We start from the raw sequence: 26,664 nt of genomic DNA, 5'->3' as shown, positions 1-26,664 counted from the left end.
CCCAAGTATCAAAGCTTGCAAAGGCTAAAATATGACAGATTTTAGGCCCAAACCCAGACACGAGACTGGGCATAGAAAAGTTAATGGACACTTCGTGATTTATGAACTTTCCACCAAAGGGAAGCAACCATTTTTCGAACTTCATGATCAGGGTGAGGTCTGGTGTACAATCAAAGAGATATCTACAATCAAGGATAGATGGCTACAAGCATCTTTTTTCTGTCAAGTGAGAATACAATTGAGCAAATCTAATTACATTGAATCCATTGATTGAGGGACAAGAAGAAAATGATGATGTTGAGGCTTTTCTTTTACACCTTCAAATCCCTAAAGAAAAGTTATTTTGCTTCTTTCTGAAATGCAACACCTCCAGTTATCAGGCTGGGAACAGATTTCACAAGGGAAGAATATGGAATTCGTGTGGCATGAAATCTTCACTTGGTCTATAGTATTTGTCTGGGGAATACAAGCTTAAGTTGGAAACTTGGCTGGTGTAAAGGCAGGCAAATCTCTCAACCTGCAAACATGCGAAATGTACACGAGAAATTACTAGTGATATTTCATGGCATAAGTATACTGCACCGATGATACAACAGACTAGACAGTTTTGTTAAATCCTTGTTAAACTGTATCACGGGGATGATGGTTCAGCCTTACTTGATGAGCAAAGCGGGAGTTTTGATAGCCAGTCTTCATGAGTTGTCCCCAGATCTTATGGAACTGTATTGTGAATAAATAAAATAGTCGTGGTTAGTACTCAAACTCGTTAGGCCCCTTGGCAACTGAATGCAAATGAGTTCCTCTACCTTTTGGTGACACTCCCGTTGAGCCTGCTGATGAGCAAGTCGCACTTGATCTTTTTGAGACTATTAAAGGAAACCATTTAAAATAAAATCATGAGAAGGCTTCAAATCATCCATCTGGCATTACATTAAACACGTCAAGGTATAATGCCCTAACCTCCAGTTCATGCAGAGCGGAAGTCGTCTTCTGCTTTTCATCATCGTGAAGACTTTCAAACCTGAAAAACAGGAAAGCTACTCTTTGTTAGAAAAGGGAAAAAACGAACCAAAGCAAAAAATAAATAACAATAGACAAAAATTACTAAAGCAAAGCTGAAAATTCTTCATTGTGGTCTTCACATGGAGGCAATGGGGTACTAATAATTTGATGCAATCAAGTAGAAATTAATAAGAAAAAAATAGAAAAAAAATTAAAAAATCAATGACATTTCCAACAGAAATCAAATCCTGGATTAAGATATCTATTTTTCACATATCCATCATGTGCAAAATACAGGAAAGAATAGTAATAACATAGTTTTGAATGATAGAATATGTACTTACTTGAGAGACCATTTCATATGATGAATATGGTCTTCAATGAGATCACGTTCATTCCTCAACATCCTTAGTTGCTGCATGAAAGTACTCGTATTAGTTGTAAGGAAAATAAAAATAATAGTGATCAATCAGGATAGGTAGCTAGAGCTCTCATAGACTCGACACTCAAGTATAACAATTATCTTCAACACCTAGTACATTGTTTGTGCACAATTCCCTCAAACTAATTTGAGAATAAAAAGCACTAAACATGGTGCCAAAGAAACAGGTGATGATAACAAATTATCATCAAGAGAAAAGCAGCATGCAAACTGCTCATTACTAGAGTCTTATCCTAGTTATGGCATCAAATGTTATTCCAACATGCTCTTACTGATGAATTAGAATTTTACAACTATTATCAAAACAAGATGACACAAAATTAGAATACCATGACCAATATGTCAGCATAGCATCATATCCAACATGTAAAACTCACCTTCCGCATATTTCTTGATTCCCAAAGCAATTCAACCTCCCTCTCAAGCTCTGGAACAACAAGCATCGTTCTCCATCCTTATCATAGATAAATAACAGGACCAAAACAAAAAGAAACAAATGTTAACAACAATGACCACTTTTTTAACCTACAGTAAGGTAATGAGGGAATGAAAATAGAAATACATACCAAGAACCTTCTTGCTGCGCAAAATATCTCCATAGATATGATCCCCAACATAAAGAACCTAATAGAAGCATGAAACTAATTAGATTATGAAAGAAAACATTGAAACAAAGGCTACCTATTAACTTAGGGACAAAATTATGTATTTACTGTTGAATTCAACAAGCCAAAGATTACAATGATCTAAGTAAAACAGCTTATAAAATTAACAACTCATAAATGATTCACCACATCAAAAAATCACCTGTGAACTTGACTCTATGGAGAGCAACTTATGTAGATGACCAACACTGCCTCCCTAAAGGACAAGTTAAATGAAATTATTAGCTGTTATCTCATGATATTTACTTCTATCCTTAAAATAGTCCAAGGTAAATCTCTCACTGGAAGTAAAAGCTCATAATTTATTTCAAGTGTACTCGTATAGAAAACGCCACTATTTATTAGATAATCCTCAAATACCTGGAAGACTCGACAACTTTTGTTTAATCCCTTTGGTTGCACATTTGGTGAAGTATTTCCCACCTTTTATCCAAAGATAAGTTACCAAATGAACATTAGACAAAATCTTACTACTGACGGATTACATAATAAAAATTTAGCATATTTAACCCAACCTGAGGCATAGGAGTTCCATTGTCAGTATTGAGGAGCATTCCAGACTCAGGTTCAACCTCAAAAAGATTGGCACGGTTGTCATGGAAGAAGCCAGGTTTGGCACTGTACAGATGATTTCATCTTCAAGGTCAGAAAGCAAAGGATAAAGCACATAAAATGTGCTATAGATATTAAAAACCAAAGGGTAATACAAGAATCGTGTTGAAGTTAGGTAAAAGATGACCTGCCAGTGATGACAACATCAAAATATTGGAGCCAATCAAAATTGCATTTGTTGCCACCATCCATTGTACGGGATGCACAGAGAAAATTCATTACAATATTTGTGTAGTCCCATAAGCTGCAAGAGATGTAATCAAGGATTAACTGATCGTTTCAGACAGCCTTTTGGAAATGGAAGTCAGATATGGCAACATACAGTTGCATCTGAATATCATCATTTTCAGTAAAAAATTAAACAAAAAACAGAATCTTAATAATCACTTAAAATGAAAGCAAAACCATCTTCAGTATTGTACCCTCTTAGACTGCTAACAAATTTTTCCTCCTAACTTAGGGCAAATTTTCTTTGAAGAAAGGAAGAGACAATTTGCATTGAATCACAAATACTTTTCATGCCTAAACAATTAACATTTGCAATCAGAAAGACATATACCTATTTGTCACCAAGAATGTTGAACGGCCAGAATCTCTTAGCATTTTGAGCATAGGTACTATTGAGGTGTCCTCGTTGATATACCTGACAGTGGAATGGGAAACAACTAACTGAAAAAGGTCCAAAATACATGCTAAGAATATGTTCAACAAGATTAAAGCCCCATTTTGCAAGCTGCCTGTGAATTTAAATAGAGATTTACATCCATTCTTAAACTTAGCTGTAATCTTAAATTATAAATTAAGGCCACATCTTTCCAATTTACCTTTTAGGATCCTTTGCAACCATTCGCTTTAAGGTTCCATCCCGGTGGCACAAATCAACAGCAGCCCGAACATCTTTGTACATGCGAGAGTAACTGAAGAATCATTTATAATAGACATTGCTTAATATTCAAAATCTGATCAAAGGAATTAAGATTTCAATAACTAATAATACCCTCCGTATCTTAATTTAGCATCAAACTATGGACCATGTTTATTATATTAATGTTCAATATCTGGATCATGTTAAAATTCCAACCAGAATGTGCTACTTTCAAACTTAATGTAATTTTTTTAAATGTTTCTATTACCAATGACTTCCAATTGCACTAATGGGGAATAAATAGCAACCTAGTTTATTGCAACTCTCAAAAAAATAGTAGGATATTTGTCCCACAGAGGAGTAGAAAGAAAACTGTGATATAGAGACTAAAAAAGTTATAAAAAATCTTGAAGAAGCAGCAAATAAATTTCTTACTCAGCACCCTCTGGAACTTTTCCAGGATTATTGTCCTTAAAATCAACAAGTTGAGCAAACAAGTACGCTTCAGCTAGTGAAAAGAGTGTATCAATAAGGGCATAATCTGGCTCATCAAAAGAATCTCGTATGAGTGTATTGCCGTAGGTTCCAACTTTATCTTCTTTGGACAACTCTCTGAACCCATGGTATGCAACTTTCACATACTTATGCCGATCCATCTGTAAAAGACAAAGCTATCAACACAAATCATATTCAAGCAAAGTAGATGAACAAGAGAGAGAAATGTTAAGTCCAGTTGGCTAGGGAGAAATGGTAGCCTAAAAGATACAATTTCAGCCAACCTTTAAGATGTTGCCTCTCTTTTTGTCTAGAACCAAGCCTCTAACCATGTACTTCCAATCAAATGTCCATGCCAGTAACTGCATAAGATTTATCCTTGTCAGCATGCCTCTACATATCACTCAAATTTTGGCAGCTTTCTTCCACAAATGATGTACAAACTGTATTAAGTTGACAAACCTCTTGAGGATAGCCCAAATCATAGACCAATTTTCTGGTTGTGCCTTCATATGCAAGGGACTCAAAAGTCTCAGGTTTGTATTGTGCCAATGTATAATCCATATCAAAGCCAACCGCAACAATATTCCTCATATTCAATGATCTGTTGCAGAAAATCTGTTTTCCTATGTCAATTTTACATCCTCCTTCGGGAGATGACCATACACATGGATTCTCACCACCATTGCTGTTGTCCATGAGATGAGATTGCAATGCTTTGTCACCTAACTTGGTACTAGGGCTATAGTCCATTGAGTAATGGGCGTGCCACTGATTAGCCCCTGAATTCAATTTAGCATGAAGTAAAAAGGATTAGCATTAATAATAATAATAGAACTGAAGTCCCATTAAATAATACTCTAATCTATCAACATGTGTCTCGTGACAACAACAAAAGTCATGCCCTGAAGAATGAACATAAGTTGCAGTGTTATATGTAGAATGAGCAGAACTGCACTTTTTGTTAATTTTGATGATTAACTGTGAAAATAGAAAGCCTAAGTAACTGAAATTCAATCAAATGTTTCAACTCAAAACTAATGCCATCTTTACATTTTAGCCAGATTCATGTGAGAATACAAATCTTAGAACGCAACAACCGAATAACTTATATCAACTTGTTCTACACACCACCATGTAACTGAGGCTTGAAACTGAATAATTCCTTTTCACTACTTAATTTATACAGTTAAGAGTAGTTATTACAAATTATGAAAAATCAACTGTTTCCTTCTCATAAAAAAAAAAGGAAAAAAGAAATAATCAAGAAAAACCAAAGAGTAAGATTTTCCTAGAGACAATTAGACAAAAACCTTGACATCTTACCTTAGGTGTCAAATCAAAAGATCACACAGTGCACCACGTTATGTTCCGAGCCTAAGAATCTTCCAACATATGCTCCATGTAACACCTAAAAATCCAATTTCTCAATCAAAACTAATCCAATTCCAACTAAATTACTTTAACTCTAATCCCCAAACTCCAACCAAACAAAAAGATTCCATAACCTCAACCACAACAGCCAAACAAAGAAAGAAAAAGTGAACTCCAAATGCAAATGTTAAATGCAACAACCAAAAGAAAGAAAGAAAGAAGAAACTAAATAGACAGATATTAAAGAGTAGCTAGTAACCTGCAGCGTGGATAGCTTTAATTTTGACGGGAAATCCGGGGGAGAGACGAAGAATCCGGGAGGAAAAAGGAGCGGGAAAGTCTGGGGAGAAGAGGGAGAGGCAAAAGGCAACGGGTTTCTTGGGAATTCGCATGGTGGAACTAAATAGGCATCTCGGGGAGAGAGCGAAGGAGTTGAGTGGAAATGGCGAAAACAGAGAATCTGATTCTGATGATGAAAAATTTGGAAATGTGCGGTTACAAGTTGGCAATGAGGTTACAACTGACACAACAAGATGAGAAGGTGGAGGAGCAGACATCTAACAATTAAATTGAACTAATTCCGTTGTTTGGGAAACAGGAAAAAGAAGGATTATTCCCATCTGGAATCGGAATCGGAATCGGAATCCAATTATCCATGTTGGGAGAGAGGAACGGCAGAGCAAAAGGGAGGGAATTAATTCTTCTGATCCCAGCCACCCGGGGGAAAAATGAAACGTTGCAGTAAAATAAAAAAGATAGAGGATGGAGTGACACGTGGCCTAAATACTTGCTCGGTGGATCATGAAAAGTTTCGTAATGCGTTTCTTGTTTCTTTTGTCGTCTTATTGACGCGGGAAGGATTTGTGGTGAATTATGCATGGTTTTTATTTTCTCTTTTTTGTACATTAGAGGTGGGATTTTATTGAAGAATTTTCCTTTTATTTATTTCGCTTTTGGCTCCGCTGAGACTGATACCATAACAACAAAAAGAAGCCTTTCTTCCCCAGTTGGGTTGCGACCTTCCTAAGCGAATCCTGTCCAACGTCTTTAGATAAATGGAGATACATCAATTTCAGCGTGTTTTCTTCACATGAAATTTTTCAAGTATTGATAAACTTAGATGTAACATTCAAAATTTTTTTTAATAATTATTTATTTTTATATTATAATCAATCAAATTTTTATATTTTTATTTTATTATTTTAAAATTTACATGACACTGATATAATATTATATAAAGTTGACGTAAATGATGAAAATATAACATTATATATCATCATCAATATTTATTATAATTTATCAACATATTATCATAAATATAAAATAATAAATAATATTTTAATTAATAATTATTAATCAAAACAAAAGTATAATAACTTTTATTTAACGTAATATTATACCTTAAAATTTTGAAGATAAATATTTTGAAAATTAACATAATGAGGCATTATAGTGTTTAGTGAATTAAATATTATTATGTTATTAATACATAAATATAAAAATTAATTTTTTAAAAAATAAATATTTATAATTTTAAAAAATTTTAAATTTTTATTTTAAATTATAAATTAACATACTATGATTAAGTGATAGTGTATAAATATTATATATTATAATGTATTGCATATAACCTCTTTTCATATTAAAAATTATTAAATATTTATATTATAAAAAAACAAAATTTTATTTTAATTGCTATAAAAATCAGATAAGAATCAACATTTTAAAATGGAAAGAATAATATAGTTGATTACACTAAAACGTGGTTAATATTCTTTCTTAGTATAATAATGTGATAATTAAAATATTTATATACTTTCCATCAATCAAAATAAACGTGATGGAACACTCGTTAAACAATGCATAAATTAAACGAATTGGAATCGACGCCTTTTCTTTAAAAATTTCATTTTAATTTAGCAAGTCGTGGCTCGTTATGCTAACCATAAAGGTACTTTAGTGAAGGTGCTATTAAGAAAACGTAGAACTTACACACAAACAAAGGCTTCCCTAATAATACTTCAATTACTAGTTAGTGCTCACGCCTATTTTTGTGGATTGATGTGACCTTTCCAGAATTTTACTTTGGAGATTAGTTGGAGTGGAACAAAGGCTTTATGTTGCTGTCACTGATTGAGACTTCTATTAAAGCTATAGTTAATTACATAATTTCGTAATCTTTTTGTCTCGTAAATATTGTTTTAGCTTTAAAAAAAAAAAACTTTGATATTAATTATTTTAAAATATATATTTTAAAAATTTTACTTCACATAAAATTTTTAAATATAATATTAAAGGAAGTTCATAAATTATTTAAAAAAATTTAATTTTTTTTTACTATTTTATTATGTTAAATGATGTTAACGTGACATGATGATATGTTGTAATAAATGATGATATGATATATTGATGTAGTATAATAATAAAATTTTAGGATATTTTTATTATTATATCAATATCATGTGATATATAACTAGTTAACCGTTATTTATAATAGTCTATTTAATTAAAAATAAAAATATAAAAGTTTGATTGAATATAATAAATAAAATAATAATAATAATTTGTATAAATCTTTTTAATAATTTAAGAGTTTTTTAAAAAATATTGTCAAAATTTTAAGAAGTAATTTTTAAAGAAAATTTAAGATGGTTTATAAATAAAAAGTAATTAAACTTTAAAAAGTTTGATTAAAATAATTAATTCAAACATTAATTATGAGATGGAAAACTTTAAGTATTAATGAACTCCCTAGTAAAATTATGAATCCTATCTAGAAACTCACAACAAAATTTTGGTTCCCTGAAAGAGTCTTGATTGCTTTATAATTAAAGTTATTGATTCATGCATGCATGGATGTAGAACTCCAAAGCAAAAAATTACTACAAAAAATAAAACTTCAATTTTAATTTAATTTTATTATTTTTAATGCAAAAATAATATTATATTAAAAAGTGCTTTAAGAGGATTCATTAACAAAACTCTTTTATTAAGTACTTTTTTATTTTGAAAGTAAAAGCAAAAGATGTTTTCCCATTACAGAAAACAAGTTATATGTTTTTTTTTTTTAAATGTTGATGAAAGTTTGCGATTCATTTATCATGATTAAATTTCTAGATGAAATAATTAATATTTTAAATAAGTATTAATTCCTTTCATGAATTTAATTATATATGATTTTAGCTTTTAATATTGTTTCCACATTATAATAAATTTTAAATGGTTAAAACACAAAAAAAAAAAAGAGTAAGCAATAAAATTAACAATTCAAATATTTTCAATAAAAAAATCTTTATCACGTCAGCTTGAATTTTCCGTTAAAATTGGTCGTTTACTTTCTGTAGGCTTGGTAGTTGCCAACATCAGCCATGCCGCCATCTACACTCCGCCTTACCTCTAGCTCCCCTCTCTCCACCGTTGCGGGCCACCCACCAACGCCTCCCAAACAGCTCATTTCGAATCAAAACCTCTCCGTCAGAGGCAACCAAGAGAATCGGCGGGAAGATCAACGCCATCTTGTAAATCAATTGCAAATCTCTCGCAGAGACGCTGCTTTTCTCTTCTTAATCTCTCTCTTTCCGTCTCTCTTCCAACCATCGCATGCTTCTGCCTTCTCCATTGGAATTTGTGAGCAACTCTCTCTTTACTTTTTCATCGATGTTTCTTTTATTAACCGTTGTTTGTTGCTATGCGCAGCAGGACCTAAGGAATGGCTTAAAGAGCAAAAAAGGAAGTCCTCGAAATTTCTCGTGGCCCCAATCGATGCTTCTCGACAAAGCCTTCGCTCTGCCTATCTTTTGCTCAGTACGTACATTTCCATTCTCTTCTGCAATTATGCGAATCTCTTAATTTGTTGTGTTCTTCGAATAATTTTGTTTTCCTTTCAATATTTTTGAATAGTGGATAAGGAATCAACTAAGGATTTGGAGGAAGTTCAAAAGCTCTTGAAATCTGCGGCTAGGGATTGCGTTGTACAAGAGAGGAATTCCTTTGTTGCATTTCAAGCCAGTACCGGAGTCGAGGTTTGTTCTTGTCCTCATTACTACTAAAGTTAGATTAAAGTCGAAATTTCTTACGCACTGTCAATTGATTCGGAGTGAATAATTGTTTAGGCTCCTAGGTTACATCAGTTTAATAGATACTGTCAACGATTTGTTCACTAAATTTAAACTTAATACAAAATCAGACAGGAGGAAATAAATGCTGAATATTCGATCAAATTTTAGATTATAATTTTGTACTCCTAATTTCTATAATGCACAGGTTTGCACATTTCGGTTGATTGTGAAGAATGCGTCTTCATTGCTTGAGGATAAGAATCCTGTTAAGCTGGAAGCTGAAGCTATGCTAGATGATCTTATAAGGTATCCACTTTTCTAAGCAGATAGGCTTTGTGCTCCTATTTGTCTTTTCATACTCATTTTATACTTACCTTGATCGTTTGAAATCCGAAAATGTGAAACATCTTTGTAAAATTTTGTGTTTCAAGTCTGGCTGTTAGTTTGCTATAAATATAGCAGGAAATGCTTACGGTGTTTCTTTCTCGATGTACATTGTAGCATGTTTTTCTTTTGAATGTTTGTTGGGAGAAAATTGACATCTACATAATTTAAAAGCATTTTGTCATTTTTAGTCTTCCTGTGTTCCAATGGTTTGGTGGTTTCAGAGCTATCCACCCATAAGTGTGTTTTCTTTCAATTGTTGATTCGTCTTGTTGTCACCATAATTTGTGTCACTGCATATTTTGTTAATGCTTATTGTTATTTTCTTTCTTGGCAGCTCGTTTACCTCTCTTAATAGTTTGGCAAATGAAACTGATATTCAGGTTTCTTCCAGTAGGTATGCTTTTCCAATAATGTGAATCGATGCTGTTGCTTCTTTCAGTCACAACTTTAACCATTACCAGATAATGGTTGCTGATAAGTTTTATGTGCAATTAAGTTATTTAATTTCTTTTTCCACAGACAAAAGGTTGCAGATGCACTCATGGATACCATATCTTCCCTTGACAAATTTGAGCAGGGGGTTAAGGACTGCCTCGAAGTATGACGATGCTAACTTCCTTTTGTAACTGAAATTTTATGGTGTTATGTGGTGCTTAGAGATTTGGCAGATGCTTTTGTCCTTTGGACCTGGAGCATGGAAGATTGTGAAAATGCATACGTATGTAATTTGACTTGATCTTTGTTGTAAATTTTGTTCTCTATCCCATTTATCATGTGTTTAGTTTCATTGTTCCAGTATTTTTTGACCATTCTTTGCTAGATACAAGATGTGCATAGTGTACTAAAAATTTGGAAAACACCTGATCTAACTTTCATGGTTATAAAATTCTAACTATGCTTTACCCCAACAAAAAAGGTGTTCGAAGTATTGGAATTTATGATATGAGCACATTCTCCAAATTCATGTCATTCGTCTTCACCTCAGACCAAGAAATTGTTTACAGTATAATTTTACATCAAAGTTCTGGATTAGTGCTAACTTTCACGCTATGTACGCTTTGAGTATACCACTTAGGCTACATAATTTTAGATTACATAACTACCACAATGAATAACATCCTGGTGGTACTATTTCTACCCCTTGTATAACCTGCTGAATTACCATTGATAATAGAAGCTTGTATGTTCTAAAATCTTAGTTCTTATTTTATTTGCTTTCTGCATCAAAAAGATTTGCAGTCAAAAACCAGATAGTTGGCAAAGAGAACCTTGTCAATGGACAATATTCTTCATCTGCAGATTCAGGCTGAACATCGATGCCTACCCTTTTTATTGGTAGGAAGTGAGTTTACTATTGATACTTTTCCTTTTAATATATGCTTTTTGCAGGCTAAAAGAGATCAAAGTTTGAAATAAAAAAGAAGAAGGAATACAGGCGTAATGTTTACCATTTCTCCATACTGACTCAACAATAAACAGAATTTGTTTATGATCAATCAAAGTACAGGCATTTTTCTCTGGGACAAAGGATTCTTATGCTCAAATATTCAGGCAAAGAGAAATAGTGGAGCAACTGCTATGTGGTAGTATATGCTTATAAAATTTAAAAAATCGTTATACAGCTCAAAAGTCTTGTTGCATCTTGTTGTTCAATTGAATTTTACATTGAGCAACACTAAAAATAATGATTCCTGCATCTACATTACAATGATATCTATACTACATTGGAATGGTGCTCAAGGAAATTGTTTGATTTGGCGAACCAGAAGCCTGCACCAAATACAAGCGACAGCATGGTGTTCCATCATCTGGGTTGGTTTCTGCGGATCTTGGCAAGTTGCGGAGCTTATTGAACAAATTCAATGGATCATGCATGAGACCAAAATGAGCATCTGGGTCACCTATTTGTGAAAGTTTAACATGAGAAAATCCAAGAGATGGCAGAAGATGATCGGGCCAATCACTATAGAAGCGGAAGATAGAACTGGAGAGTGTGGTTGATGCTTTATTCATAAAGTCTGCTAATAGAACTGTATGGGTAAGGGTACACTTGTCAGCTACAATCTTCAGTACTTGCATGGCTTGAGAATGGGAGAGGTAGTAGATGATACCTTCTAGAACCCATACTGTGTTTTTTTCTGGCACAAACCCAGATATCTGAAGCTTTTCAAGCCAGTCATTCTCTCTAATGTCAGCTGCTACACTCGTTAAGGATTTTGCCATCATCCTAAGATGTTCTGTGGACTCCAGAGCTGCCTGAAGAAGAGCAGCTTTTACTTGCAAGACTTCAGGAAAGTCTACTTCAAAGACGTCACTTTCCTTCAAGCAGCTTAAGCGGTATGCCCTTGCGTCCATTCCTGCAAATGAACATCATGCATTATTTATTTTAAAATATGTCCTGTGTTTTTGAAAATGATGTGTTCTGCTCTTTTAATTTGTCATTTCATAATGGGGGAGCTTGTTTGTTACTTGGAAGGAAAGCCTGTCTGGATGCAAGCTTACACTGAGGCATGTAATTGCAGTTTTTTGTAGTATAAATGTTCACTGATTAGATGAATCTGGTTATTGGCTAGCATTTGTTACTCTTGGTTGTGCAATCTAGTTCAGTAACTATCAATGTGACAGCAGGATATAAGAGATCAGTGCTTTCCAGGAAGCAAGGGTATATGCAGAGCTTCATTGCTTCTAATATGAATGCTGTGAGTATAGTGCATCAAACCTGGCGTAGAGTGAATACTAACCTGCTCCAAGGAGAACAACTTGAGCTGCACCACCAAAGGAATCAAGAGCAGCTTCAATTTTTGAATCAAACCAAAGGGTTCGAACAGCAAGAATCACTCCTGAAGTTTCTCGAGCATTGTTGTGGCGGTCTTTCGTAATCTTCTCGTGAAGGTTTCTTAGGTATGTTTCTCCTGCAAGCACGTCTGCAAGAGGGTCATGGATCACATGCTTCCACAGGGCTCTTCCAGCTGCTGTTTGGCATGCCGACTTTTTGAGGGAATCCCACTCATTCACAATCTTTCCATAGAGTTCTCGAACTGTTTTTGTAAATAATAGGTGTGGAAGCTTCAGCTCCAGTTCGTGGTCCTCTGGCAAGGCATTTTCTTGTTTCGAATTGTCCATAACACAGAAATTTAAAGACTAATAGGGGAAGTGAAGGAGATAATGCAATGCAATAGATAATGCAAAACGTTCATGGGAGAACCAAGGAAGTCTGCGCAGGGGATAAGGAAAGAGAGCCACACATAAAACTAACGTTTGAGAAAAGCGCTCAATCATATTCATATCCGGCTTCCTCGCCTTGATGAAAAGGAAGGTAACGAAGTCGTCCACGGGTGCTACCATTTCTTGTACCTGACTTGTCCTTGTCTAATCTGTCCTTTTTTTTGGTTCGAAAAGGCAAAAGGCAACAATGAATGGCTCCCAACCCACAGTTCCACTTGAAACGACTAGATTTTAGGTGTGGGGTGGCTCCCAAGTTAACTAGCAATAAAGAAGCCTATTGAAACAAAGAAGCCAGTCCACTCTCAGGTACTCACTTGTCTTCACTCATCTTGGTGCTTGATATATAGAAATATTAAGGCAATTGCGACTTGAGTATGATTTTGTTATCTAAATTCGTCCTAAATTAAAATATAAAATATCCGTATTTCATATAATTAAATTAAATATATGCAATATTTGTTTAAAAGATATCTATTGTCATATCTACACTGTCTGTAATATCTCTTTAAAAGATTCCCATTGCCATCTATACGCTTAGAGGTAGAATCGGTGAAACAGTACATACGAACTACGGTAATTTATTGACAAATTATGTCCCTAATAACTCTTTAAACAGGTTAACCTTGAAAACAGTTTGATACTGGAGCCGAACATTCTTCGCGCTTATACTCATGGGGCTCACGGCCTACACGCATATCCACCACTGGGCCAGCAACAGCTCAGATTTCAGTGTTTAGTCAGTGAAAAATTAAATTTGGGAGAGAATTCGTTGGACCAGTCAACAGACTTTAAGCAATTCCCCCCTCATCTTCCCATTCATAGCCACAAAATTTACCCAATGAAATACCAAAAAGGCTAAGGCCCAGGCTTACAAGCAAACCTCATCCTTGGCTGTATTTAATTACTAGGCTGCTAAAAGTCCAAAGCTAATTGGGTCCACTTTAAGCTTTTATGCAAATTGGACAAAAGCTAGATGCAGGCCCACATGTTCAAGACATCTATTCCCCTGTAAACACCCAACAAAGGCGACTACCAAAATTACAAGTGGTCGTTGCATTGATTATTCATTTTAAGATCTGTCTACTAGATAAAAAATCTGCTTTATTTGAGCATTTATTACCTCATTGACCTTTTTAAACTCAATCTTCCTAGACCTTCTAAGACCTATTGTTGACTAATTGGATTTTGTCATTAAAGGCAGTTAACTCTCTAAACATTTTTTTCTTATCTATTAGAGATTGAAACATTTTGTTTATTTTATTTGAAGAACTTGACATGATATTTATTTTATATAAATAATTAATTGAGAATGTGGGCAAACATTTCCTCTCTCTCTCTCTGTTTGTAAATTAGTTCTTTACTTCAGTTAATATGCCATAAAGTTTTACTTTGGGCACTGACTGACCAAGGAATCTAGAAGATGCTTTAGCATCAAACCCGAAACTGTTTAAACTGTTAAACCTGATTTAACACCTCAACCTCCATAAGTTATTATTACAAAAGATAAAGAGAGTTTTACGGGTTTTTTAATATAAAAAATAAAAAGATTTAGTTCTAAAAGACAGGCTGGAAAAACGTAAGCATTTCGAAGTTGCAGAGATACGTAATCAAGTGGACATAGGCTGTAAGGAAAAAAGGCTGGTCGCGTATGAATTCCATTTTTCCAAGTAGGTACCCTCAGTTTGAGCAAACTAACCTTACAGGCTTGCACGTGAGCAGATTATTGGTCCATTTCTTAAACTCAATTTTCCACTCTTTTTCTCTATCCGATCAGAATTCCTGGAACCAAGGGATCTTGAAAAGACAAAGCAACAGACAATCCCCTCTCCGCCTGGCCGCCAAAAATCCTTTTTGTTTTGGGTACTAGAAAAGAATTAAGACGACAACACACTAAGCAGAGGCCAAAAAGAGAACGATGGCTTCAGACGTGCCCTGTTGTGGGGCTGAATTCTCATTATATCTGCTGATTATAGTGGGGTTGGTGTGCTTTGCTGGGTTGATGGCCGGGCTAACACTGGGTCTCATGTCGCTGGGCCTCGTCGACCTTGAAGTCCTCATCAAGTCAGGCCGTCCTCAAGATCGTATCCATGCCGGTAACCATCTCTTTCTTTAACTTTCCTTTAGTAGATGAGTTATCGATTGGAATTTTCTGTTTATGGTAGTCTGTTCTTTTAATTTTGTCTAACCAGTTGCCAGATGGTTTCCAATATAACTGGTGATTCCTGGTTTTTAGCACTGTTGTATTGAATAGCTTGTCGGTGCTTTAAGTAGGGATGATGTAGTTGTTATCGATATAAGGTGGTTTGATCATATATTGTTTATGGTTTAGAGAGTTTAGAAACAAGCGGGTAGTTCGCTTTTGGAACTGAGTCGATTCACTGAGTCCCGACTGCCCTCCCTCTGTTGCTTGTATGTTAGGCAGATTGCATGTGGATGCAGAAGGGAGTCGGCTCGTTACTGAGTTTAGAGTTTTTTAAAGGCTCCATTTGGTTGTCGTTTTCGCTACATGTTATTTGCTTTTGAGTATTTTAGGAGCAAAAAGCAAACAGTAAAAGTAGCAATCAGTTCCTTGGAGAATCAGTACTGAGCCAACTCACTTGAGGTTTGAGTTAGCGTGTGATCTGATCTTGTAAGCATGTAGGTGAGAAATTCATTTAGATGTATTTTTAATAATCAAAAGTTTTATTTTGTTTTCTTTTGGGCAGCCAAGATATTTCCTGTGGTAAAGAATCAGCATCTTCTGCTATGTACTCTATTGATTGGAAACTCATTGGCAATGGAGGTACTACACTAAAGGATTGTTATCGCTTTCTCTGTTAACGTTGTTGCTTGTTTCCTTAACTTCTTTCCTTCCCTGCAGGCTCTTCCCATTTTTTTGGACAAGCTTGTGCCTCCTTGGGCTGCAATTCTGATATCAGTGACTCTTATCCTCATGTTTGGAGAGGTTGTTTGTTAACAGATTAAACTGGCCATCATTTCAAGGAAGTTGCAGCATTCTTGTTAATATATGCTTGGATGTTTGACTGCAGATACTGCCACAAGCCGTTTGTACTCGTTATGGCTTGAAAGTTGGAGCAGCAATGGCACCTCTTGTCCGTGTTCTTCTTTTTCTATTCTTACCAATTTCTTATCCAATTAGCAAGGTATAGTCATATATGAATTTTCTATTATGTTGTGGTGAATTTGTTTATTGCTGTACCTTGTACTTTCTATAAGTTGTCATATACATAATTAGTGGGATATTAAATTTCCTAGTATTATTTTCCTGAAACTGGGTTTTAGGTTTTATATTTTCTGAATAAATGCCATGTGCTTAGTAGGTTTTGGACTGGATGTTGGGTAAGGGACACGCTGTCCTCCTACGGAGAGCAGAGTTGAAGACTTTTGTGGATTTTCATGGCAATGAGGTATTGAATTTAACTCAGAAGGTCTTGAATTTTTAAGTTTAGTATCTAGTGGCAATTGTCTTCAAATTCCGTCTTCTATGAATTTGTACAAGCAACATGCACCTTGTGCCTTATGTTTAAAGGTTTTACCCATTTCTTAGCTTTTCTTTATTCGTCAGTATATATATGCCTTGCTTTTTAGGCCGGGAAAGGTGGGGATCTAACTCATGATGAGACAACTATCATTGCCGGGGCACTTGAATTGACAGAAAAGACTGCAAAAGTTGCCATGACGCCAATATCAAATGCATTTTCCCTTGATCTGGATACAACTCTTGATTTGTGGGTTTGTGGATTCCAGCATATTTGCTCCCTAAGATTTTACCTCTCTTTTTATGTTCTAAGCTTCCTCTCTCTCTTTCTCTTTGCAATGCAGGGAAACATTGAATAAAGTAATGACAATGGGTCATAGCAGAGTTCCAGTTTATCATGGAAACCCGACAAACATAATTGGACTCGTTCTGGTAATTTCCTTTCTCTGCATAAGCTATCATCTTATAATAGTTTCTTGCTAGGATACTTTCTATTTATTTGTCATCTGTTCATTCTTTATTCTTTGTTAATGTGATATGGCCTCCCATTGTCCTGTATTTAGTTCTGAAAACTTTTACTGGAAATCTCTTTCCTTTATTTTTGTTGGTATTTTATTGTTAACAATGGTAGTTTATATACTTTCTGGAGGGACAAGATGATGGATAATGTAAGAACCATGACAATGAGTTGCAGTGGCATGAGTGATAGCATTGATAATCAAATGTGGTTCTTTTTACCTAAATGGTCGTGAAAGCTAATAAATGTATGCATTATTAATTTGAAATCGAGCTACAATTGCTTCTGTTTATATTAATGAAGATTTCTTGGAGTTAGAAAATGCTGTGATGCTCCTTTGGAGCTTTGCTGAATGCTATGAGCATCATGTTAACCATGCTGAAGGTGTCTTGAAAAGGCCTTGTTATTTGCTTGCCTGCTCCTATATTGATAAGAGAGTGCTAACTGTTCAACTTGAAACCTTTCTTTGAACAAAGATCAGATCTTGGGTATTATTAGAAAGTATATTGTGTTAGTATAGTTCATAATGCATGATATTGATTTTTGTCACTTGATGTATCAAATTACCATTAGCTCTTGCATGGATGCACTTTTCTTTATTGTCCGCATCTTTTTGTCTAGTAGTTCTCCTAGAAAAATATGAAAGAATATTTTAATTTCTGCTTCTGTAATATAAATGGAAGTATATTTGTTATCACCTCTTCCACATAGCTTTACTTCAATTTCTTTTCTGCTTTCCTATCTTTAATATGTGGGTTCTTCTTCTTGGTCTGGCTTGAATAGGTCAAAAATCTTTTAACAATTGATTCAGTAGAAGCAGTTCCTTTGAGAAAAATGATCATAAGAAAAATCCCACGGTACAAAATCTTCTCTTTTTTGTTATAGTTTATTTTTTTGGTATTTTAATAGGTGGAAAAGAGATGAGAACATGAGATTTAACACTGGATATGTGACTTTGGGGATATGTAGAATCAGCTTAAAATTCAGTCAGTTGAATTTCTGTTTTTGTTCTCCCTACTGCAAGGAAGTGGCTAAATTCTATTCTTGTCTATTATTCATTCAACAGGGTATCAGAGGACATGCCACTATATGATATTCTTAATGAATTCCAGAAAGGTCACAGCCACATAGCTGTGGTATATAAGGATCTGAATGAGAACAAAGAATCAGTGAAGAAAGGTAAAGAGGGTGAACGACTTGAGTTTAAGGACAGCTGTAAGAAGCGGAAAGGTCAACCTGAGACAGTGACATCAAGAAAAGGTGAGTATATAGATGACTGAAACAGAATAATTCTTTAAACAAAATTTTCTAGTATATTGTTATAGCCGCTGCCATCTTCCTATCTTGGTTATATCTACAAACTCAAAGTGTATGTTTCTTCTGAGCTTTTTTATAGGTTCATTGTATTACAATGTTAATGGAACATATTATCTGTACACTGTACCCTGTATCGTCTATGATTTATGATCCTTGAAGAATTATATATTCCCATGAATTTTCTCCTCTTTGGTTCCTGAAATTCTAAAACATTTTTGCTAATTATTGATGGTTCATAACCCTGTTTAATATAGTTTGTTTATTTATGTGATTTATTTCTGATGGGCATATTGAACCTCAAGTCATTAATGCACTACAGATAACTTTACCTTTTTCTTTTATCTTTTGTTCCATTGATTTTTGTGCTCAATACTTGCCACAGAAGGTTTTTTTTTCTTAAAAATGGCCTGTACAAAAGAAGCACCTGTTCAGTTCCCACCAATTTTACCTGAGTTACTATTGCATCATTGATTAGTTAAAGAGTTTATCTTGATTGTTGCTGTAAGGTTGGTTCAGCATACCTTCATTAGGTTGCCTGATCTGGTTCTTTTAAATTAAATATAACCAATTGTATTTCCAGATGATCGTGAGGCTGGTTTCAGTACCCAAAAACTAGGGCTTACATTGGACTCACAAGATGTTCAGACACCCGTGACTAACAGTGATGGAGGTCAACAGACAAAGAAGAGTCCACCAGCTACTCCTGCCTTTAAGAAGCGGCACAGAGGTTGTTCATACTGTATTCTGGACATTGAAAATGCTCCTATTCCACAATTCCCTTCCAATGAAGAGGTTGTAGGTGTTATCACCATGGAGGATGTTATTGAAGAACTTCTTCAGGTAAATCTGAAAACCTGGCATACAGGAAATTACAGTCTTGCATTCTGGGGGGAGTGTAAGGACCAGCCATCTTTCGGCGTTCATAAGGGTGTCTTGCCTTCCCCATGATTATAATACTGGTGCTTTTATAGTGATATTATCATAATGCATTCCTCTTCCCCTGGTGGTGGCCTGATAGCTGGGAACAACTACTGCCAATATGTTAAAAAGGTTTATATAGGAATTGCATGTTAATTTTGTTTGCCCATGCTTTCTTATGACAGGAGGAGATATTAGATGAGACAGATGAGTACGTCAATATCCACAACAGGTAAACTTCACCATTTATCCATGTTCATTTGGAATGCTATCTTGTTGAAGTCAATGTTATAGTATCTAACCATGCTATTAAATTGATTTCTGTCTCTTTCACTAGTTTCATAATATAGTTCTAATTTTAGCTGTAGGAAAGATTAACGAGTTAAGCTCTGCACAGATTGGTCTTTTAACCACCCAACCATTGTCTCCCATGCAATTGCAAGCAGAGGAGTAAAGTTGGTTAGCATAATCATCATTGATGTCAAAGTAACGACTTTGGCAATTTTGTTAATGCAGGATAAAGATCAACATGCACGCATCCCAGGAAGATGCTTCGAATTCGAATTCGACACAACCTTCTCCAACTGGCACCCTGACCCCTGCATCACCAACGCCTGCGGGACATCTCCCTCAACGTTCCCCCGTCTCCCCCAACTTGGCAGCCCCTGGTCCCACACCAACCCTTTCAATCTCTACCAGTACTTCAAATGCAGGTTCACCTGCCACAACACATCAGACTTCTGGAGAAGACTCATTAAAGGATAGGTGAAACTTCAGCTTTTTCTCATTTTCCCTATGAAGTGATAATTAAATATAGACCAAGTTAGAAAAAAAACATACAAGCTGAGGATTAGTTACTTGGTAAGAATCAGTGGCGGACCCTACTTAAATTTCAGGCAGAGGATTAGTTACTTGGTAAGAATCAGTGGCGGACCCTACTTAAATTTCAGGCATACTGCCTGTAGGATACATGCAATCATATAGAGAGAATGGATGCTTCATGTGTTCTGGTTTAATAGATAAGAACTCAACTAGACAACGTTCTATATAGATAGATCATGATTGTTTTGTGTAAAGTCAGCATGAAATCATCAGTTTTCATTTGTTTCAAAGCATTCATACTCAAAACTCATACTCTTATCTTGAAGAGAATGGCATGAAGATGGCAAGTAGAATGGAGAAGAAATGTAGTTGTTCCTTTTTATCCTTTTTATTTCACAAATTCATATATTAGACACTGGGAATCTGATTTCCAAGAAGATCAATCAAGTCATACCTCTTATCAGCCAGACACTAGTACTCTGAGATTTTTCTTCTGGTCAGGAGATTTTGCTTTCAAGTTCGAACTGAGTAATCAAACGTGGTGTAAACTATTAAGATTTCAAGGCCTTAGATTTAATGGTCGTCTTCCTCCTTTAACCAGGTAAAAATGGTTACAAAAAGTTCTCATAGTTCCTCGATCTTAACCCCTTCCTCGTGCTATGATCCTACTATGCTAGTATCATAATTGCCCATTTAAAGAGGTAAAAATGGCTAATAAAATTCCCATAGTTCCTCGATCTTAACTCCTTCCTGCTATGATCCTACTATACTAGTATCCCTTAATGAGATACAAATGGCTACAAAAAACGTATTCACAGTTCTTTGACCTTACTGTCTCACTCAAAATAAAAATTTAAAAATTTAATCAAATATAATAAAAAATAAAAAATAATTTAAATTTTAAAATAATTTTGTAAATTGAATCTCTTAATAGTTTTTTTCCTTACCAAAATAGATTGGGACGCTTGCCATGATTCCTGGGCTGTCTTTCGCAGACCATCGAGATTCAGGCCGGCTGCACATTGTCTTGCGCGAGCTGACCAATGATCCTATTTAGGGGCTTGCTTTGCTAGACGGCTGGAGTCTTGACCATAACAAAGTCCAAACTAAAACAACCAAAAGAAGAAATTCTTAAACTTTAAGGACTGAAGACAGCAGGGATGCCCGATGGGTCACTTCCGTAGAAAGCGGCTATGATAACTGCGACGTAAATGTGGCAAACTGCCATTCCTTTGCACCGAAGTGACGAAGCCCCTGTCTGGACAAACGTAATCTCAACGGTTTTCAAACACTTTCCAGTTCTTTGTCTCTCTTTATAATCAAAGATATTTACTCTTTTTCCACCATTACAAGTTTGGAATTTGGAACCTAGTAACAATACTGTTCTCTGTCGCCTTCTGTTTCTTCCCCTCTTTTTTACCTTAATTTTGGATAACTTTGTCTTTTTTGACTAAGATACTAAATCAATTATAAATTCGGTTGGTGACACTTTTCCAATTCTACCTAAGGCCGGTTGGTTGAATCTCATCTTTACCTTTGATTTGACTTCACTAGAACAAAGACTAAATAGTATAGAACTCAGCTTTGCTTTACCCGTTTTGCCTATCTGGGTACTCCAAAATTTTACATCTTTGAAAAACAATTATTTATTGGAACTCTAATGCTGACTTGAAGCTCCTTGTTTTTTCTAGTTCCACTTAAGATCTGTTAGATCTCCTTACTTCAGGAAGATGGGTTTTTTGAGCCAAATCTTGTTACAAATAAATACATTTTGGCGGGTTCGTTCTTTTTTTTTATTTTTAATCTGAGTATATTGGATATCGTTGTTGGGTGTGTTGTTTTGTCTCAGAAGTTGCTTGCTTCAAAGAACATCTTTTGAGAGAGAAACAGAAAGAAAGACATGGCTTTGGCTCGGTTTGTTCGCCAAGGTAAGCGCCCACATGGGGTTTGTGTGAAGATGACAGCAGTGGCAATATTGGGTCTTTGTTTTATTTCTGTTTGGTCCATGTTCTCTTCTCCTTCTACTTCTGTTACTGTGCAAAGGGAGAGCTTTGATGACATCGCTGAACCTGTAGCTTCAGGCACAAGGGTAAGCAAATCCAAGGGGAAGGAATTAGAAAATCATAGTTCAAGTGGTCAAAGGAAGAAGGTTGAATCGGGTTCGAAGAAAAAAGATGAGAAAAAGGTTAATGGGTCTTTGCCTTTACCTGCTCATGAACATAAATCTGGGAAAAAGAATGAGAAACATGAGTCAAATAGGAAAAAAGAGAAGGATAAGTCAAAGTTACCTAGTGGGGCGTCAAAAGAGCATCGGGAGCAAGAAGAGTCTCAGGGTGAAGAAGCAGAAAAGGAGAATGAAAATGAAGAAGAAGAAGTGGTAGTGGATGGCAAGGAAGAAGGATTGGATAGTGAAGAAGAAGGTATTGGGGAGATTGAAGGCGATGGTGATCTGGATGAATCGGTAGATCAAGAGACTCAGGAGAAGGTGGAAAATGAGAATGAAGGATTAAAAAGCGAAGGGAAGAAGAGGAAGATCAAGGGTCCGGTTTTCGATCCGAAAGCACATTATAGTTGGAAATTATGTAGCACAAGGAGCAAGCATAATTATATGCCCTGTATTGATGTTGAAAGTGGCTTCACAAGGCTGCAGAGCTATAGGCATAGGGAGAGGAGCTGCCCAAAAGCCCCTCCAATGTGTCTTGTTCCTCTTCCCCACGATGGTTATGATTCTTCAGTGCGCTGGTCTGAGAGCAAATTCAAGGTATATATATTGAGGTTTATTCGTTCTATGTTTTGAGTTTGACTATTTGCGGGTGCATTTTGAGTTCTGATGTGGGGTCAATCTAATCGTTTTGCAGATATTGTACAAGAATGTGGCACATCCAAAACTAGCTGCATACTTGAAGAATCATAACTGGTTGATTGAATCTGGAGAGTATATGATGTTTCCTCAGAACCAGTCTGAATTCAAGGGTGGAGTTGTTCACTACCTTGAATCCATTGAAGAGGTGAGCCTTTCTTGTTGCCTGATTTGAATGAAGGTTTATGGATCTTCTGTGCCTTCTTAGGCTCCAAACTTCATAAGTGATTCAAAAATATCATTAGCTTGTAGCATATATACTGGAGGAGATCATTCTGTTATGATATGATAATCTGGTTACCATGTTAGAAGTAGACTATACCTATTTCATCTGTGTGACAAAGTTCTGCTGTGTTTCACATCTAATGTCTTGGTCAATGAGGGAACTGGTAAAGATAGGTGAAATTCAACTCCCTTTTTCTCCCTGATTTAGTTTGGCCTAGTTTAAAAATGCCTGTTCATTTTGCACTGAGCTAACTGAAAATGAGATTTCTTAAGTTTCTGCTGCCGAGAATGGACAATTTTATAGATTGTAATTTTAGTTTTCTTAGGTATCTAGAAAGTTAAAAGCTGCTACACTGGCTAATAGTTGAACCTTTATGTTGTCACCCTTTCCTTGTTTTAGCATTTTTTAAATTTAAGTGGATTTCATAGATGGTACCAGATATTGAATGGGGAAAGAATATACGTGTAGTGCTGGATGTTGGATGTGGAGATTCAAGCTTTGTGGCCTCTCTTCTTGATAAGGATGTATTAACGTTATCACTGGGCTTGAAGGATGATCTGGTTGACCTAGCACAGGTTTCCCTTGAACGTGGTTTTGCTACAGTTGTTGGCCCTTTTGCAAGAAGAAGACTTCCTTTTCCTAGTGGAGTTTTTGATGCTATTCATTGTGGTGGGTGTACCATGCCTTGGCATTCCAACGGTATGTGTTCACTTATCCCTTTTTTTCCTTTTCTTTTAAATTTACTTCCCATTACAATTCTCATTGATTTTGATAAGATAACAACTTTTCTTGTTTTTAAATTTCAGGGGGGAAGCTTCTTCTAGAGATAAATAGGATTTTGAGGCCTGGTGGATACTTTATTTTGTCAACTAAACATGACAGCATTGAAGCAGAAGAAGGTTTGTCCTTTTTTTTTTTTTTGTAAGATTTATTATGCTTGAATACAGAAATGATGTTGCCATATGCCTTCCTTTGAAAATTATTGTCTGTCAGTGCACCAAAAATTAAAAAAAAGAAGAAAATTCTTGTCTGTCATTTTTGCCTTTTTGATTTATGGTGATGCTGATTTTCACTGATGTACATGTGCTAAAGTTTTGTGAAGTTGTATGTGTATGGCCTCCATTATGATTCTGAGGCTGTCGTCCATAGGAGACCATTGAGTGGATAATCATGGGTTGGTTATTTTAGGCAGACAAAGCGATGGATACACTGGACGGTGTTCCAGACCTTAACAAACTCAAAAGGATTCTGCTCAAATGCAACTATGACCTGTAATATCCGACGGACCGGGTTCTAACAACAGAGTCAAATAAAGTCCTATGAGTTTTATAATTATTTATTCTTTCTATTAACAAACATTCTCTACTTCAATAAGAAAAATATGAACTAGGATTTTACATTCTTAGCATTTTTGTACAGTTTATGGAATTTATCTAGTTGCTTCTGTTAGACTTCATATGCTGTGTGGTAGAAAGACCTGGCCAACTACATAGAAAATTTAATTTCTGTAAAACTTTCTGCTATTTCTCGGTTGGTTGTCTGCCCCTGGCCATGTGTTTAATGTGTTTTCCTTTTTCGTTTTTGGGTGCAATGTTTTTTGCTTCTTTATTTAGCAAAAGAACTGCACTTTTATTGTATGATGATTTTCACCTCCAACACTTTTGTTTGCGCCAGCTATGAACACATTGACTTCTTCTATCTGTTGGAATATTCTCGCTCATAAAACTGATGAAGTCAGTGAAGTGGGTGTTAAGATATATCAGAAGCCTGAATCCAATGATATATATGAGTTGAGGAGGAAGAAAAATCCACCTTTATGCAAGGAGCATGAAAATCCAGATGCTGCCTGGTAAGCTAAGACTTACATACTTTACCACCAAGTGTATCTTTCCATTTTTAACACAAATTTCGTCGACTTGATTATACTCATTATTTAATATACTTTATTAAAAAGGGGGTTGACATTTAATTCATCTAAAAACAAGAATTAGTAGTTAATTTACAAAATACCTAGCATTTGCCCCCAGTGTTCTTAGTGCCTGGGTAAAGTAAGATTCTCAATTGTGGGAATCAGGTAGGAAGTTAAATTCCTAACCACCTAAAATTAGGCATTATAAATCATTATTAATAATAATTGTAAGAGATGATCAAATTGAGTTTCCATGAAGCATAACCGTGCTTAACCTAACTTACTGATTTTATTGGTACTCTAATTTACTTAATGGCTACAACATTTTGTTCTGATAGGTATGTTCCTATGAAAACTTGCTTGCATGCCATTCCATCTGCAATTGAACAACACGGAACTGAGTGGCCTGAGGAATGGCCTAAGAGGCTTGAAACATATCCTGATTGGTTGAATGACAAGCAAAAAGCCATTGATGACACCAAGCACTGGAAAGATATTGTTAACAAGTCCTATTTCACTGGAATGGGAATTGACTGGTCAACTATCAGGAATGTAATGGACATGAAAGCCATCTATGGAGGGTATGGCTACTGTACAACTAAATACTAGTAATATATATTCCTTACATAATATTGTATCAAGAAATGAAGTTGAAATGTTTCTGTTAAAATACAGATTTGCGGCTGCACTCTTACAACAGAAGATTTGGGTGATGAATGTGGTCCCTGTCCATGCACCAGATACGCTTCCCTTGATTTTTGAACGTGGACTTATCGGAATCTACCATGACTGGTGCGAGTCGTTTGGGACTTACCCAAGATCATATGACCTCTTGCACGCTGATCATTTTTTCTCCAGGCTAAAGAGCAGGTTAGTCACCATTAAAGTTTGCTTCTGTGCTTAATATGCCACAGGATGGTGGATCATCTGTCCTGCTAACTCCATTAGTGGGTCATCAATCATTATCAAATCATAAAATATCACTCTTTTTACAGGTGCAAGCAACCTGTTTCAATAGTTGTTGAGATGGATCGTATTCTACGTCCTGGTGGTTGGGTAATCGTGCGTGATAAGGTTGAGATACTCGATCCGCTAGAGGGTATTTTGAGAAGTTTACATTGGGAGATCAGAATGACTTATTCTCAGAATAAAGAGGGTATCATATGTGCACAGAAAACTACATGGCGACCTTGAGAGATCCCTTCATATGTACATTCCTTCACAAACTTCACAACACCATGCATTCTCGTCTCTTTTACGGAAGCATTATTGAGAAGCCTCTTTTTTTTGCCTTCCTTCTAGACTCTGATTGTTCATTTTTTTTTTCTGGGATATCTGTAAATTAATCATTTAATTATAACACAGTCAATTCAATTTGATCTTCTCAAAGTTCATCAGTCGTACTTCAATTTGTTTTTACTTTGCAGCCCTTCAATTTGTAAAGGGGAGGTTCCCATACTCTTTGATTACCAGACGACAAGATTATTAACAA

The 26,664-nt window shown here is 35.5% G+C and overlaps 5 protein-coding genes across 7 annotated transcripts; 3 read left to right on the top strand and 2 right to left on the bottom strand.

Annotated features, from left to right (window-relative positions):
* Positions 1–98: 98 nt before the first annotated feature.
* Positions 99–6,195, bottom strand: LOC18591384 (HAD-superfamily hydrolase, subfamily IG, 5'-nucleotidase). 2 transcript variants are annotated; one of them, XM_007017477.3, is made up of 18 exons: positions 5,715–5,772; positions 5,408–5,492; positions 4,544–4,863; positions 4,366–4,443; positions 4,022–4,242; positions 3,546–3,638; positions 3,281–3,364; positions 2,849–2,965; positions 2,625–2,727; positions 2,470–2,532; positions 2,252–2,305; positions 2,011–2,068; positions 1,822–1,898; positions 1,347–1,417; positions 961–1,021; positions 807–866; positions 658–720; positions 99–517 (listed from the first exon to the last, which is right to left on the bottom strand). In XM_007017477.3, the coding sequence occupies exons 3-18, from the start codon at positions 4,832–4,834 to the stop codon at positions 395–397; spliced, it is 1,617 nt and encodes a 538-aa protein (XP_007017539.1). In that variant the 5' UTR covers positions 4,835–4,863; positions 5,408–5,492; positions 5,715–5,772; the 3' UTR covers positions 99–394. The 2 variants fall into 2 exon arrangements, with proteins under 2 accessions (XP_007017539.1, XP_007017538.2); XM_007017476.3 differs by lacking the exon at positions 5,408–5,492 and having other exon boundaries at positions 5,715–6,195.
* A 2,593-nt stretch (positions 6,196–8,788) lies between these two features.
* LOC18591383 (plasma membrane fusion protein) lies at positions 8,789–10,687 on the top strand. The gene is made up of 6 exons (XM_018126224.2): positions 8,789–9,082; positions 9,152–9,259; positions 9,356–9,477; positions 9,719–9,819; positions 10,235–10,294; positions 10,420–10,687. Exons 1-6 carry the CDS (start codon positions 8,824–8,826, stop codon positions 10,502–10,504), a joined length of 735 nt encoding a protein of 244 aa, XP_017981713.1. The 5' UTR covers positions 8,789–8,823; the 3' UTR covers positions 10,505–10,687.
* A 775-nt stretch (positions 10,688–11,462) lies between these two features.
* On the bottom strand, positions 11,463–13,184 carry LOC18591382 (Leucine carboxyl methyltransferase). 2 transcript variants are annotated; one of them, XM_018126223.2, is made up of 3 exons: positions 12,642–13,184; positions 12,012–12,257; positions 11,463–11,930 (listed from the first exon to the last, which is right to left on the bottom strand). In XM_018126223.2, exons 1-3 carry the CDS (start codon positions 13,021–13,023, stop codon positions 11,620–11,622), a joined length of 939 nt encoding a protein of 312 aa, XP_017981712.1. In that variant the 5' UTR covers positions 13,024–13,184; the 3' UTR covers positions 11,463–11,619. The 2 variants fall into 2 exon arrangements, with proteins under 2 accessions (XP_017981712.1, XP_007017536.1); XM_007017474.3 differs by having other exon boundaries at positions 11,463–12,257; positions 12,642–13,176.
* Positions 13,185–14,798: 1,614 nt separating this feature from the next.
* LOC18591381 (methyltransferase, putative (DUF21)) lies at positions 14,799–20,431 on the top strand. The gene is made up of 12 exons (XM_018126138.2): positions 14,799–15,218; positions 15,831–15,907; positions 15,986–16,069; positions 16,155–16,268; positions 16,446–16,532; positions 16,714–16,853; positions 16,948–17,035; positions 17,904–17,977; positions 18,187–18,380; positions 19,018–19,277; positions 19,541–19,587; positions 19,872–20,431. Exons 1-12 carry the CDS (start codon positions 15,041–15,043, stop codon positions 20,122–20,124), a joined length of 1,596 nt encoding a protein of 531 aa, XP_017981627.1. The 5' UTR covers positions 14,799–15,040; the 3' UTR covers positions 20,125–20,431.
* Positions 20,432–21,632: 1,201 nt separating this feature from the next.
* On the top strand, positions 21,633–26,561 carry LOC108663120 (S-adenosyl-L-methionine-dependent methyltransferases superfamily protein). Its single transcript, XM_018125888.2, has 8 exons — positions 21,633–22,938; positions 23,036–23,185; positions 23,692–23,962; positions 24,070–24,162; positions 24,938–25,112; positions 25,511–25,753; positions 25,848–26,042; positions 26,168–26,561. Exons 1-8 carry the CDS (start codon positions 22,078–22,080, stop codon positions 26,364–26,366), a joined length of 2,187 nt encoding a protein of 728 aa, XP_017981377.1. The 5' UTR covers positions 21,633–22,077; the 3' UTR covers positions 26,367–26,561.
* Positions 26,562–26,664: the final 103 nt, after the last annotated feature.

The sequence above is a fragment of the Theobroma cacao genome, chromosome 8 (assembly GCF_053813885.1).
Source record: "Theobroma cacao isolate CCN51 chromosome 8, ASM5381388v1, whole genome shotgun sequence".
Lineage (NCBI taxonomy): Eukaryota > Viridiplantae > Streptophyta > Magnoliopsida > Malvales > Malvaceae > Theobroma > Theobroma cacao.
The sequence above is the reverse complement of the archived record's forward strand: the minus strand, read 5'-3'. Positions and strand labels throughout refer to the sequence as shown.

Bases quoted from the DNA above. Each gene is read 5' to 3' on its own strand.
- LOC18591384 (XM_007017476.3), bottom strand. From the start codon at position 6,012: ATGTCTGCTCCTCCACCTTCTCATCTTGTTGTGTCAGTTGTAACCTCA. The intron at 4,444-4,543 runs GTTTGTCAACTT...AATCTTATGCAG, and splicing joins ATTTGGGCTATCCTCAAGAG to TTACTGGCATGGACATTTGA. The intron at 2,966-3,280 runs GTATATGTCTTT...CATCTCTTGCAG, and splicing joins ACATTCTTGGTGACAAATAG to CTTATGGGACTACACAAATA.
- LOC18591382 (XM_007017474.3), bottom strand. From the start codon at position 13,023: ATGGACAATTCGAAACAAGAAAATGCCTTGCCAGAGGACCACGAACTG. The intron at 12,258-12,641 runs GTTAGTATTCAC...GTTCATTTGCAG, and splicing joins AGTTGTTCTCCTTGGAGCAG to GAATGGACGCAAGGGCATAC.
- LOC18591381 (XM_018126138.2), top strand. From the start codon at position 15,041: ATGGCTTCAGACGTGCCCTGTTGTGGGGCTGAATTCTCATTATATCTG. The intron at 16,533-16,713 runs GTATTGAATTTA...CTTGCTTTTTAG, and splicing joins TGGATTTTCATGGCAATGAG to GCCGGGAAAGGTGGGGATCT. The intron at 19,588-19,871 runs GTAAACTTCACC...TTGTTAATGCAG, and splicing joins TACGTCAATATCCACAACAG to GATAAAGATCAACATGCACG.
- LOC18591383 (XM_018126224.2), top strand. From the start codon at position 8,824: ATGCCGCCATCTACACTCCGCCTTACCTCTAGCTCCCCTCTCTCCACC. The intron at 9,083-9,151 runs GTGAGCAACTCT...TGCTATGCGCAG, and splicing joins TGCCTTCTCCATTGGAATTT to CAGGACCTAAGGAATGGCTT. The intron at 9,820-10,234 runs GTATCCACTTTT...CTTTCTTGGCAG, and splicing joins ATGCTAGATGATCTTATAAG to CTCGTTTACCTCTCTTAATA.
- LOC108663120 (XM_018125888.2), top strand. From the start codon at position 22,078: ATGGCTTTGGCTCGGTTTGTTCGCCAAGGTAAGCGCCCACATGGGGTT. The intron at 24,163-24,937 runs GTTTGTCCTTTT...TGTTTGCGCCAG, and splicing joins CAGCATTGAAGCAGAAGAAG to CTATGAACACATTGACTTCT. The intron at 25,754-25,847 runs GTATGGCTACTG...GTTAAAATACAG, and splicing joins ATGAAAGCCATCTATGGAGG to ATTTGCGGCTGCACTCTTAC.